The sequence below is a fragment of the Callorhinus ursinus genome, unplaced genomic scaffold (assembly GCF_003265705.2).
Source record: "Callorhinus ursinus isolate GAN/ISIS: 27379988/994484 unplaced genomic scaffold, GSC_fseal_2.0 scaffold15, whole genome shotgun sequence".
Classification (NCBI taxonomy): domain Eukaryota; kingdom Metazoa; phylum Chordata; class Mammalia; order Carnivora; family Otariidae; genus Callorhinus; species Callorhinus ursinus.
Window position 1 is genome coordinate 13711735 of NW_027397077.1, and position 13300 is coordinate 13725034.

The 13300-nt window shown below is 36.8% G+C and overlaps 1 protein-coding gene across 3 annotated transcripts in view; it reads right to left on the minus strand.

The window, feature by feature from the left end:
• The window catches only part of DENND6A (DENN domain containing 6A), a 55555-nt gene that overhangs the window by 2431 nt on the left and 39824 nt on the right, over positions 1 to 13300 (minus strand). For all 3 annotated transcript variants that reach the window (XM_025885142.2, XM_025885141.2, XM_073901410.1), the window contains 7 exons: positions 4870 to 4935; positions 4701 to 4765; positions 4040 to 4129; positions 2280 to 2333; positions 2065 to 2174; positions 1551 to 1653; positions 313 to 387 (listed from right to left, as the gene is read on the minus strand). In XM_025885142.2, the coding sequence (XP_025740927.1) occupies positions 313 to 387; positions 1551 to 1653; positions 2065 to 2174; positions 2280 to 2333; positions 4040 to 4129; positions 4701 to 4765; positions 4870 to 4935 (563 nt within the window). The remainder of the gene's footprint in view (positions 1 to 312; positions 388 to 1550; positions 1654 to 2064; positions 2175 to 2279; positions 2334 to 4039; positions 4130 to 4700; positions 4766 to 4869; positions 4936 to 13300) is intronic.

Consider the following 13300-nt stretch of genomic DNA (forward strand, 5'->3'; position numbering starts at 1 on the left):
ATTTAAACAATATATTGCTGAGTTCATAAAAGACTTCTACGTAAATTAATAGATAATACCTATAGATACCATGTGGTATTAAATATAAGTTACAGGGTTTTTTGTAGAGCTCATTAGACTCCCTGTAAATACTTTTAAAATAATATGGCATCATTGTGATCTGCTTGAGTGACTATTTTCAGTCAGATCTACCATCAATTGACCAATCTTAAGTGCTCTCATTTAAAAAGCTACTTCTGTGACACATCATGAACGGTCACCTCAAACATGAGGAAAATATCTTCATGGATCTTTGCTGTTTTGGCTACATACCAGCTTATTTTTTAGCTTCAATACAAGGTCTACTGTTTCTACTTCTGTGTGTTTCTGGGTCCAGAGAAGTAAATCCTACAAGAATAAACAAATCCCAAATCAGTAAATACTCAAAATATGTTTCAAACTGCTCTATTTTAACAGGCAAGGCTACTGAGCAGGAAGGATAGGAAGGAAAAAGAAAACAGAGTATATAACTCAGGTACAGCATTACAGTACAGGAATAATTCTCCACATGACATTCTAACATTAATTAGATAATTTCTGACATTAGCTAGAACAACTAATAGTTGGGAAATAAAACAAAATGTAAGGAACTCCTTTCTGAGACAGCCCTTTTAGATCAATGAAAAAATTACAACTCTTAAGTATAATACTAACCCCCATCCCTACTAAGTAGTAAGTACCTTAATTTATAAGGAACATTAACAAATTAAGACAACCGTGAACATGAATCTATTACTGGCTGTAAACTTTGACATCTACAAACAAGCTCTTCCTCGGCTTATTCGTGGTTTGCCTTCATTGTATTCCTTCTCTCACAACCATAGTCACTGGAAGTTTAGGATTAGAAAGTTCACTTCAAGGCTAGCCCATCTCAAGCTAAATAAAGATGAGACTATTCTTTATATTTTCACAAGGAGCTCAATTTAAAATAGTCTGGTCACACACTATAGATTAAAAACAGTCAAAATACAGGAAAAAAATTGTTAATAGTAACTGGAAACATTTGAATCTTGATTCTATCCAGGGGAATGCTAGTAAATATTTAACCACCAGTTCTCCAGGAAAAGTCTCTGGTTTGTAGCATTTGCCAATGTGGTATAATACTCCCACTGTAGCCAATTTCAAGCTACCAACCTGAGATCACTGAATGCAAAGTTGGGAAGAGATGTACACAGCTCCTGTGGGTCAGTGTAAGCAGGACTCTAGCTCACTGCTGGCCTCATTACTTAGCAGTGATGCAATCTGAAGCAAGTCACTTAACTTATAATCCTTAGGGGTCTCATAGTGCAGATTATAACACACCTACTTCAATGAATTGTTGTAAGGATTAAAAGACATTATCCATCTAAAGCACCTACACAGTCCTTGACACACAGCACATGATCTAGAAAAGTGAGGTATTACTTATTTACAAAGTAGTGGATATGGGTATAATCTCCCAGCCTCTAAGGATAATGTTATCTTTATTTTCAATAGTTGTTAATCATCACATAAACACACTGTTTTCTAACCTCTTCGCAAAGAGCTTCTAAATGGAGTGCCTCCAATTTCTGGGTCATTTCCTTCCGCCGGGTCTTGAACCAACCATCAAAATTTGGAGATTTTAGAAAATGCCTATAAAAATAAATTTTAAAAAAGCAAAGTTTGATTATGACTTACTTCCTCTCAATACCTTTCCTACCAATAGCTTGGAGAACCATGTGAAACAATGGAATTTTTATTTATTTATTTGAATTAAAAAAAAAAAGGTAAGTTTAAGTCCAGGTTTTTTTTTTAAGATTTTATTTATTTATTTGACAGAGAGAGAGAGAGATAGCAAGAGCAGGAACACAAGCAGGGGGAGTAAGAAGGAGAAGCAGGCTTCCCGCCGAGCAGGGAGCCCAATGCGGGGCTCAATCCTAGGACCCTGGGATCATGACCTGAGCCAAAGGCAGACGCTTAACGACTGAGCCACCCAGACGCCCTATTTTGTTTTTAAATAAAGCTCTACAGGTGGGTGAAAAAGAAGGGAAAAAAAAGACCAACCGGTAAAGTCCAATCCAATCGCCTTTTATTCTAGAGGTCAGCTGAGGTCCTGTTTTCTCAAGTGTCTTCATAAATTCTTCTGGAAGGAACTGTCTTAATTGGGGTGGACTCTAGAAATTAGGACATACTGATTTAAAAATAAGAAATGGCTATACTCCCAGGAGTTAATTACAGTTAGAGAACTCAAATAAGAATTTAACTGAATAAAGTTATACCTTCCATGGAGAGATACTTTTCTGCAAAGGCATCAAGCTTGCCACATATCTTTCCTGAAACCAAAAAAAAAAAAAAAAAAAAAATCAATCAAAGTTAGGCATTCTTTTTTTTTAAGATTTTATTTATTTGTTCATTTGAGAGAGAGAGAGAGAGCGTGCAAGGGAGGGGAAGGGGAGAAGAAGAAGGAGAGAGAGAATCCCAAGCAGACTCTTCATTGAGCACAGATGTGGGGCCCAATTCCATGACCCTGAGACCATGACCTGAGCCAAAACCAAGAGTCAGATGCTTAACCAACTGAGCCACCCAGGTGCCCCAAAGTTAGGCATTCTTACCTAGAGGGTCTTCAAAAACACATAAACAGACCCCCCTTAAAAGAAATGGGTTTATAAGTTTTTCATCATATGCTCTTTCAATGCATATGCTTTCAGCAGCAATGCATCACTTCCCATAATGGACAGAGCAAAATTTAGATTGAATTGAGAAGTCAGATTTTCAATAAGAATTTAACTAAATCTTAAATAATTCAAGGGACTGCATATTTTTATTGATAATCATTAACCCTACTGGGTGAGTATGTGCCAGAAAATGTACTCAACATTTTATATGCATGATCTTTTTTAATCCTTGCAACCATCCCGTGTGGCCATTATTACTGGAAAAGAGGCTTTGAAAAGCTAAGTAAGCCGCCCAAGGTCACATAGCCTGTACCTGAATTCAGGTCTACTTGACTTCAGTCCATGCCCTTAAGCAGTACAGTAAAGTTCATTTCAAATCAAAGAGATTTAAATGGAACAAAATTAATTAACATCCATAGACCAAGAAAGAGTATTCTGCCTCAAAATGTAACAGCAAAGATCTCCAGGTTGCTCCCATATGATATTCATAGATAGATTACATTAATAATTACATGGAATCTCTCTTGGATGCAGTCTCCAGACTAGGACCATATTATGTACTGTCTGATACTGTAAGGCATCTTTTAGTATTTTAATATGCTATTCTACTGAATTTCATAGAATAACCCTATCATCTAGTCACTTATTCCATAAATATTGAGTGCTACCAGATGCCAAACTGAAGAAAAGATAATGAACAAGACAGATAAGGCCCCTGTCATCATGGAGTTACTGGTCTCATGGATATCATATCAAACTGTGCTCAAGAAAATAGTATCAGAGGGCCACCTGGGTGGCTCAGTCGGTTTCGGTTAAGTGTCCAACTCTTGATTTTAGCTCAGGTCATGATCTTAAGGTTGTGAGATGGAGCCCCACATCAGGCTCCGTGCTCAGCACAGAGTCTGCTTGAGACTCTCCCTCCCCCTGCTCGTGCTTGTTCTCGCTCTCTCAAATAAATAAATAAATAAATAAATAAAATCTTTAAAAAAAGTAGCTTTGAAAACAAAAAAGGAAATAATATCAGAAAGAAGTTCCAGGTTAACTTTGTTTTAAGGTGTAAAATGCAATAATTATGTAATATTTCACAATTATCTCATTTAAGATTCACAGCAACCCTGAAAGATATTTAAGAAAAGTAGAATTAGCCACATTTTACAGATAAAGAAAATGTGAGTCAGAGAGGAAGTGACTTGCCAAAGTTACACAGTTAATATTAGAACAGAGTCCAGGTCTCCTGCAAAGGGCTCTATTTTTAATCACCAAACACATGAGCAGGCAAAACACATAAACTAAGGTTTTTGTGAATGGGGAAAACATTCATAATCCTTCAACAAATCATTAAACAAATACCTATGTTAACTTACTAATGGAATGATGAAGCTTTGTGTCAGTTCCAAAAAATAGCGTCGGAGAATAACACTTTGAGCCTCAGAAGGACGTTTCTGTTGTACACCCTTAAAAGAAAAAGCAATGAAAACCTACATTCTAGTGTAAGAAAGAATATAAAACAAAGCATAATTATAGTAGTTCAACTGATATGTAAATACACACTTTTACTTGACTGAAATTCAAACCCCTAGAACTTCACCTTGAATTTAACCTGAAGTTCATTGTGCCATATCCTGTGAAAAAAACCCTTAGCGCAAAACATCACATGTTCATTCCACACTTAAAAGTATCAGTTTACATTGAACTGTCTTTATTTCACACTTGCTGTATGAGTATTATTTACATTTTCCAAAAAATGCTAACCATCCCCTGTTGGCTGCTAAACTACCTCATGGAAAAGTCCATTACTTTTTCACTATAACTCTCAAGTTTCTAGAAAGACTGGCACTAGTGGGTAGCTGCAGCTCCACATTTCAAGCCCATAATTGTTGCTGCTTAGGCTTCTGATTTTTGTGAAGCTTTGGTTCAAAAGAAAGACCTCATTTCACATTATCATACATAAGGCACATACTCCCTAACTGGATATTGCTTACCTGCACAAGGAAATTTAAATTAATAATATGAACAAGGAATTACCTTCTGTAATTGTTTTATGATCTCTTCATCTCTACTTAGATATGGCTTATAAGAAGTATAAACTCCTAAGAAGTAAAGAAATACGGTAAATAATAAGACCCAAGTACCCACATAAATATATATTTAAAAGTTAATAAAAATAATAAAATATAATAATAAAAATCAATACCAGGTTTAGAATCCAGGGTCTTTAGGTTCTTCAATTTTTTCACTTTAACTTGCTTAGGAATTTCACCTAAAGGAAATATCATAAGGACTCATTATTATTCGAGTTTTACATATTACAAAACTGGAATTTTCTAAGATTAATAATCCACTGACTGTTTATTACTTAGTCAGGGATCTTGTAGCTAAAGTATTCTTTTTAAAAAAAGTTTACTTCTTGGGGCGCTTGGGTGGCTCAGTCGTTGAGCGTCTGCCTTGGGCTCAGGTCATGATCCCGGGGTCCTGGGATCGAGCCCCACATCAGGCTCCCTGCTCCACAGGAAGCCTGCTTCTCGAGACCTCTCCCACTCCCCCTGCTTGTGTTCCCTCTCTCGCTGTGTCTCTGTCAAATAAATAAATAAAATCTAAAAAAAAAAAAATTTACTTATTTATTAGAGAGAGAGAGAGAGAGAGCAAGTGTGCACGGGGGAAGGGGCAGAGGGAGAGAAGGAATCTCAAGCAGGCTTCACGCCCAACACAGAAGCCCAATGCAGGGCTTGATTTCATGACCTCAGCTGAAATAAAGAGTCGGACACTTAACCGACTGAGCAACCCAGGCGCCACTGAAGTATTTTTCTTAACATCAAATAATATTCAAGAGTTTATTCCTGGTATTTTAAAACTGGATAAATGCTGGATTATAGCATTACAGAAAAAAATGTGTAAATTATATAAAATGGGTATTTGATCTTTCATTAATATCTATCATTACTTAAAACTTTTCCCTTTGTCACTTAACTTGTAATTTAAAATCTTTGTGCCAAATACATGCAATTGAAAACCTATGTGCCAAATATTAATAAAATACCCTTGAAGAGTAAATGGAATTGCAAGCAACTCTTAACAGTATTCAAAAGTTTTTTCCTGACACCTCCCAAAATTCTGTTTCTGCAATATAGAAACTTACACTGCCACCAGGTGGTGACAGTGTGTGTCACAACCACAGACCTGAGCCATAGATGGACAGGCCTCCTGAGCAGGTCAGCTGCGAACAATTTGCACAGCATATGCTGTGGTTCTGGTCTTGGAGTCAAAAGAAGCTACAATCTAAACGACCCTCTAATCAGCAGAAAAACGCCTCAAGATAAGCACTTAAAAGTGTCATAAGCACACTAAACAGACTTTTTCTTTTCCTTTCTCCATCCTACCTCTAAGTGTAAGAGGACCTAAGAACTGAAAGACAATCTAGAGATTATCAATTCAAGGCTCTAAATTGAAAACACATTTTTCATTAAATTGTTATATACATCTAACTGCTAACTACAGTTATCTCTGGGGGTGGAATTGTAGGAACACAGAGCATTTTCACTTGTAATCTTAAATTGTTAAAAAATTTTAGGGGTGCCTGGGTGGCTCAGTCGTTAAGCGTCTGCCTTCGGCGCAGGTCATGATCCCAGGGTCCTGGGATCGAGCCCCACATCGGGCTCCCTGCTCCGCAGGAAGCCTGCTTCTCCTTCTCTCACTCCCTTACTTGTGTTCCCTCTCTAGCTGAGCTGTCTCTCTCTCTGTGTCAAATAAATAAAATCTTTAAAAAAAAAATTTTTTTTAAGAGCATGTACTACGGTAAAACAGGTATTTCTGTAAATTCTCTACTTTGAAATAATTTCAATCTTACAGAAAAGCTTTAGAATAATAAAGATGATACTCTAATTTTATCAACTGCCCCAATAGTAACTTTAAACAACAGACCCTTGTTAAGAAGTCACTGTCATGTACACACAAACTAATATTTTCATCGATTCAGTAAATATTAGTAAATGCAAGATACTGGAAGTAAAAAAATAAAACTAATTCCTGTAGTTCCTAGTTCTCAACTAGTTCAACTAGTTCCTAGTAAGACAAATAGAAATACATGACAATATGCAGGATATGTGCTGGGATAAAATTATGAACAAGATGCTATGGAAACCCAAAAGAGGAGGCAAAGAGGAGTTAAAAAATTATTTCTGTACTTATTTTCTGTTTCCTTCTGCTCCAAGTCACAAAGAACTTGCAATTGTTCTATCCACCAATACTGTTTATTAACATATTATTTTCTGAAATTCACTGTGCAAAAAAGAACCAAGTATCAGAGAGAAGAAGAGTTCGGCAGTAGGTTTCCTATATTCTTTATATTCAATATGTTCTGGGTAATAATGAAGATAGGTTGCAACCATGTCTATCTTTTTAAAAAGGGAAAAGACAAAAATAAACCCATGCAGCAATCTTCACTCACACAATTCCCCTCTGATTCACTGGATTTCATCAGGTGTAAGATGCATACTGATCTCTAACCCTAGTCATCATCATTGTTACACCATAGTATGTAATAGATATAAAGAAAATTAATCATGAAGATACACTGCCTATTACAAAAAAATTTTTTTTAATGAATATTTGTCAGATGGCTTTGGAAAAAAAAAAAAACAGGTGTCTGCAATGAACCCAAGTCCCATCATTACAGATATTTATTTTAATTAAAAATACTTATTCAGGGGTCCCTGGGTGGCTCAGTTGGTTAAGCGTCTGCCTTTGGCTCAGGTCATGGTCCCAGGGTCCTGGGATCGAGCCCCATGACGGGCTCCCTGCTTGGCGGGGCACCTGCTTCTCACTCTCCCTCTGCTGCTCCCCCTGCTTGTGCTCTCTCCCCCCGCAAATAAATAAAATCTTAAAAAAGATACTTATTCAATGTCTGTTATGTACAATGCACATTAGAGAGGGGTTTAACATTACTAAATTAATAGTCATAGCTACTGCACCTCTGTATATGGGCACTAGAATCTTCCACATTTAGGCCAAATATTTTACCTTTAGTGAATCAATTTTACCTTTAGTGAATCAAACTCAATTTCTGGTCAGAAATTATCAGTTTATAATTTGATCCAATATACGCTAATAGAATTAGTTTCGCTTTGAGGAATATTTGTTAAGTACCATCATCTTAATATTATATTTCTCCATTTAACAGAATTTGGAACTAAAACTAGGTATAATCCAGAAGAAATAATCCTTTTTATCAGGAGGAATGATCCCTCTACAGGGTTAAAACTAAATGTATACTTCTGGTAAAGTTATGAATCTCAGGTTTGCTGTGCCTTCCCTGCTGGTCCTGCAGAAGATACTTTTTCTGTAGTTCAACTGACCCTCTGAGAATTTTCAAAGACAGAATCCTAAGAAGGGCTGTTGTGTTTCATAACTTGTGCAGCATATGCAGTGGTCCTGGCCTTGAGATCAATGGGCAGAAAAATGCCCCAAGATATATACCCGACACTCATAAATTAAAAGATAAATGGATTGGGGCGCCTGGGTGGCTCAGTCGTTAAGCATCTGCCTTCAGCTCAGCCTGCTTCTCCCTCTCCCACTCCCCCTGCTTGTGTTCCCTCTCTCGCTGTGTCTCTCTCTGTCAAATAAGTAAATAAAATCTTAAAAAAAAAAAGATAAATGGATTTTCATGAATATGAAACCAAAAGTAGAGGTGATAAAAGAAAATACAGATAAATTGGACTTCATCAAAACTTAAAACTTTTGTGCATCAAAGGACACTACCAATGAGAGAATGACAAGACAACTCATGGAATGGGAGAAAATATTCATCACAAAGCATTTATCTGATAAGGGACTGGTCTCTAGAATATATAAAGAACTCTTACATCTCAACAATAACAAAACAACCTGATTAAAAGACAGGCAAAGGACTTGGAAAGATAATTCTCCAAAGAAGTTATTGAGACTGCCAATAAACACATGAAAGAAGCTCAATGTTACTAATTGTTAGGGAAATGCAAATCAAAACCACAAGATACTATCTCACACCATTAGAAGGGCTACCATCAAAAAAACACCAAAAATAACAAGTGTAGGCAAGGATGTGGAGAAACTGATACACTTGTGCACTGTTGATGGGAATGAAAAATAAAAACAGTACGGCAGTTTCTCAAAAAATTAAACACAAATGGCTATGTGGTTCAGCAATCCCACTTTTGTGGATACATACTCAAAAGAAGTGAAAGCAGGGACTCAAAGAGGTATCTGTACACCCATGTTCGTAGAAGTATTATTTGCAATAGCTCAAAGGTGGAAGCAACCCAAGTGTCCACTGACAGATAAATGGGTAAATAAAATGTGGTACATGCATACAATGGCATATTATTCAGTCTTAAAAAGGAAGGAAATTCTGACACATTACAACATGAATGAACCTTGAGGACGTTATACTAAGCGAAATAAGCCAGTCACAAAAGGACAAGTAGAATTCCACTTATATGAAATACTTGAGTAGTCAAATTCATACTGACAGAAAGTAGACAGGTAGTTGCTAAGGGCTAGGGTGGGGTGAGTGGAGAAAGAAGTGGATAGTAAGTTATTGTTCAAGAGATTTTGCAAGACGAAAAGAGCACTGTGAGTGAATGGTGGTGATTATAGTGCAACAATGGGAATGCACTTAATGCCACTGAGCTGTACACTTAAAAAATGGTTAAGATGGTAAACATCGTGTTATGTGCTTTTTACTGCAATTTTTTTTTAAGATTTTATTTATTTGCCAGAGAGGGAGAGCACAAGCAGGAGGAATGGCAGGCAGAGGGAGCAGCAGACTCTCCATTGAGCGGGGAGCCCAACACAGGACTCGATCCCAGGACCCTGGGATCATGACCTGAGCCATCAAGGACTCGACCCTGGAATCATGACCTGAGCCAAAGGCAGTCCCTTAACTGACTGAGCCACCCAGGTGTCCCACAATTTTTTTTTTAAAGGAATGAAATTCTTCTGCATGATACAACATAAGTGAACCTTGAAAACAGTGAGATATGCCAGACACTAAAGGGCAAATATTACATGATTCCACTTATACAAAATATGTAGAAGAGTCAACTTTATAGAAACAGAAATTAGAAGTTACCAGGGACTGGGGGATGCAATAATTGGGGAGCTATTATTTAATGGGTTTTGGATTTGGGTGAACTAAATTCAAATCCTTCTGTTTGGGATTACGAAGAAGTTCTGGAACTGGAGAGTGATGATGGGTGCACCTTATGAATATACTTAATGCCACTGTGTTATTTTTTTTTAATTTTTTTAATTCAATTTAATTAATATAGAGTATTATTAGGTTCAGTGGTAGAATTTAGTGATTCATCAGTTGTATGTAACACTCAGTGCTCATTACATCAAGTTCCCTCCTTAATGCCCATCACCCAGTTACCCCATCTCCCCATCCACCTCCCCCTGGGTGAACTAAATCCAAATCCTTCTGTTTGGGATGATGAAGAAGTTCTGGAAATGGATAGTGGTGATGGTTGTACACTATGAATATACTTAATGCCACTGTATTATTTTTATGGGAATTAAATTCTTAAAACTAGTTAAAATGGTAAATTTTAGGTTATGTATATTTTACCACAATAAAAACAACTTTTAAGATAAGTGGGGAAAAGTATCATAAACACACTAAACTTAATGAAATTTTGCACTTCTATTAAGAATTGTGCTCACATAAGACCTGCCAGTCCCAGAAACAGTCAGACACTAAAGTCTTGCCCCAAATTATCAAATTACCCCTGGTGCCTTTGTTCACAACATATTTTCTCCATTAACTAACAAGAACCAAACTGAGGATACTGACAACCTCTAGCATTCACTCCTCAGTGACCACTAAGAATCTATAAAGTGTAATGTTTCCATATACCACCATTGCTTTCCTGCAGAAAAAAATGATACCTGATGAAGTGGTCTAAATAAGCTGGTGATGGAAATAATCAGAGAGAACACAGCAGCTCATCTGTAAGGTAGGCTGCTTAAAATAAGTTCTAATTAATATTCCATAACTGTCCTCATCCCCACTTTGAAAAAGCAATTCAAGAATTATCCCCTCCCCTCCCTTGGTCCTAGGCCTTACTTTTATTTATTTATTTTTTAATTTTTTTTTAGATTTTATTTATTTATTTGAGAGAGAGAGAGAGACAGAAATAGTGAGAGAGAGCACAAGTGGGGAGGAGAGGGAGAAGCAGGCTCCCCGCTGAGCAGGGAGCCGGATGTGGGACTCGATCCCAGGACCCCGGGATCACAACCTGAGCCGAAGGCAGACGCTTAACCGACTGAGCCACCCAGGTGCCCCTAGGCCTTACTTTTAAATGGTAACTTCACTTGCCTGAAGAGGCTTCTCAGAGTAGCAAGAATATTAGCTAGCAAGACATCACAAGAAAAGAAACTACAGACCGATATCCCTCATGGATACAGATGCAAAAATGTTCAACAAAAATAATAGCAAATCAAATCTAGCAACATATAAAAAGGATTATACACCATGACCAAATGGGATTTACCCAAGGAATATAAGGTTGGTTTAACATCCAAAATGCAATTAATATGCCATATTGATAATGGACAAAAACCACATGACAATCTCCATAAAGGAAAAGCATTTAACAAAATTCAACACCAATTCATGATAATCCTCAACAAACTAGAAATAGAAAGGCACTTCCACCATCTAATGAATGACATCTACGAAAACCTATATCTAACATCATAATTAGACTTGTATATTGAAAACTACAGGGGCGCCTGGATGGCTCAGTCAGTTAAGCGTCTGCCTTTGGCTCAGGTCATGATCCTAGGATTTTGGGATCGAGCCCCGCCATCAAGCTCCCTGCTCAGCGGGGAGCCTGCCTCTCCCTTTCCCTCTGCCTGCCGCTCCCCCTGCTTGTGCTCTCTCACTCTCTCTCAAATAAAAAACAAACACCTTTAAAAAGAAAACTACAAAACATTGCTGAGAAAAATTACAGACCTAAACAACAGAAGATATCTCAAGTTCCTGGATCAGAGACACCAAAAAACCCCCCAAATTTACTGCATATTAACATAATTCCTATCAAAATCCCAGCTAGCTGGCTGCAGAAATTAACAAAGGGATTCTCAAATTTACATGGAAATGCAAAACACCAAGAATAGCCAAAACAATTTTGGAAAAGAAGAACAATATTAGAAGACTTACATTTCCTGATTTCAAAACTTACTATAAAACTACAGTAATCAAGACATTGCATTAGTGTTGATTTTCCACAGATGTACCAATGAAATTCAATAGAAAAAAAGATAATCTTCAACAAATAGTGCTAACGCAACTGAATAGCAACATGAAAAAAAGATTATTTTGGACCCTTAACCCATAAAAAATAACTAAAGTGGTTCATAGACCTAAATGTAGGTGCCAACATAATAAATAAAACTTTTAGAAGAAAACATAGGAGAAAATCTTTGTGACGCTGGGTTGGGCAATGAGTTCTTAGATACAGTATCAAAAGGCTAATCCATAAAAGAAAAAAACTGATAAACCAGACTTTATCAAAATTAAACACATTTTTGTAGGTATCAGAAGAGAGGGGTGAGGGTTGGGGGAAATGGATGAAAGTGGTCAAAAGGTACAAACTTCTAGTTATAAGGAAAATTAAGTACTGGAGATGTAATGCAGATACATGATGACAACATGATGACTATAGTTAACACTGCTGTATAATATACTTGAAAACTGTTAAGAGAGTAAATCCTAAAAGTTATCATCATAAGGAAACATTATTTTCCTTTTATTTTTTTGGTATCCATATGAGGTGAGAGATATTAACTAAATTTACTGTGGCAATCATTTCACAATATATATAAGTCATTATGCTGTACACCCTAAACTTACACAGTGCTGTTTGTCAAGTATATCTCAATCAAACTGTGCAGAAAAAAACGCTTTTGCACTTGAAAAGATATCATTAAGAAAACAAAAAAGAAACCAAATACTGTGAGAAAATATTTGTGAATCATATATTTAAACACAGACTTGTATCCAAAATACATAAAGTTCTCTTACAACTAAATAGTAAGACAAGTAACCCAACTAAAAATTGGCAAAAGATTCCAATCAACATTTCATCCAAGAAGATATATGAACAACTATAAGTAGATGAAAAGATGCTCAATATTATTATTCACTAAGGCAATGCAAATAAAAACCACAATTTCAAACCCATTAAATGGCTATAATGAAAAACACAGACAGGATCAAATGCTGTTGGCAGAGATGTGAAGAAATAGGAATTCTTATAGACTACTGGTAAAAATATAAAATGAGGGGCGCCTGGGTGGCTCAGTCGTTAAGCGTCTACCTTCAGCTCAGGTCATGATCCCAGGGTCCTGGGATCGAGCCCTGCAGTGGGGGCTCCCTGCTTCTCCCTCTCCCACTCCCCCTGCTTATGTTCCCTCTCTCAATGTCTCTCTCTCTAATAAATAAATAAAATCTTTTAAAAAAAAATGTAAAATGAGGGGTGCCTGGCTGGCTCAGTCAGAAGAGTGTGCAACTCTTGATCTTGGGGTATGGGTTCGAGCCGCAGGCTAGATGTAGAGAATATTATATTAAGCGAAATAAGCCAGTC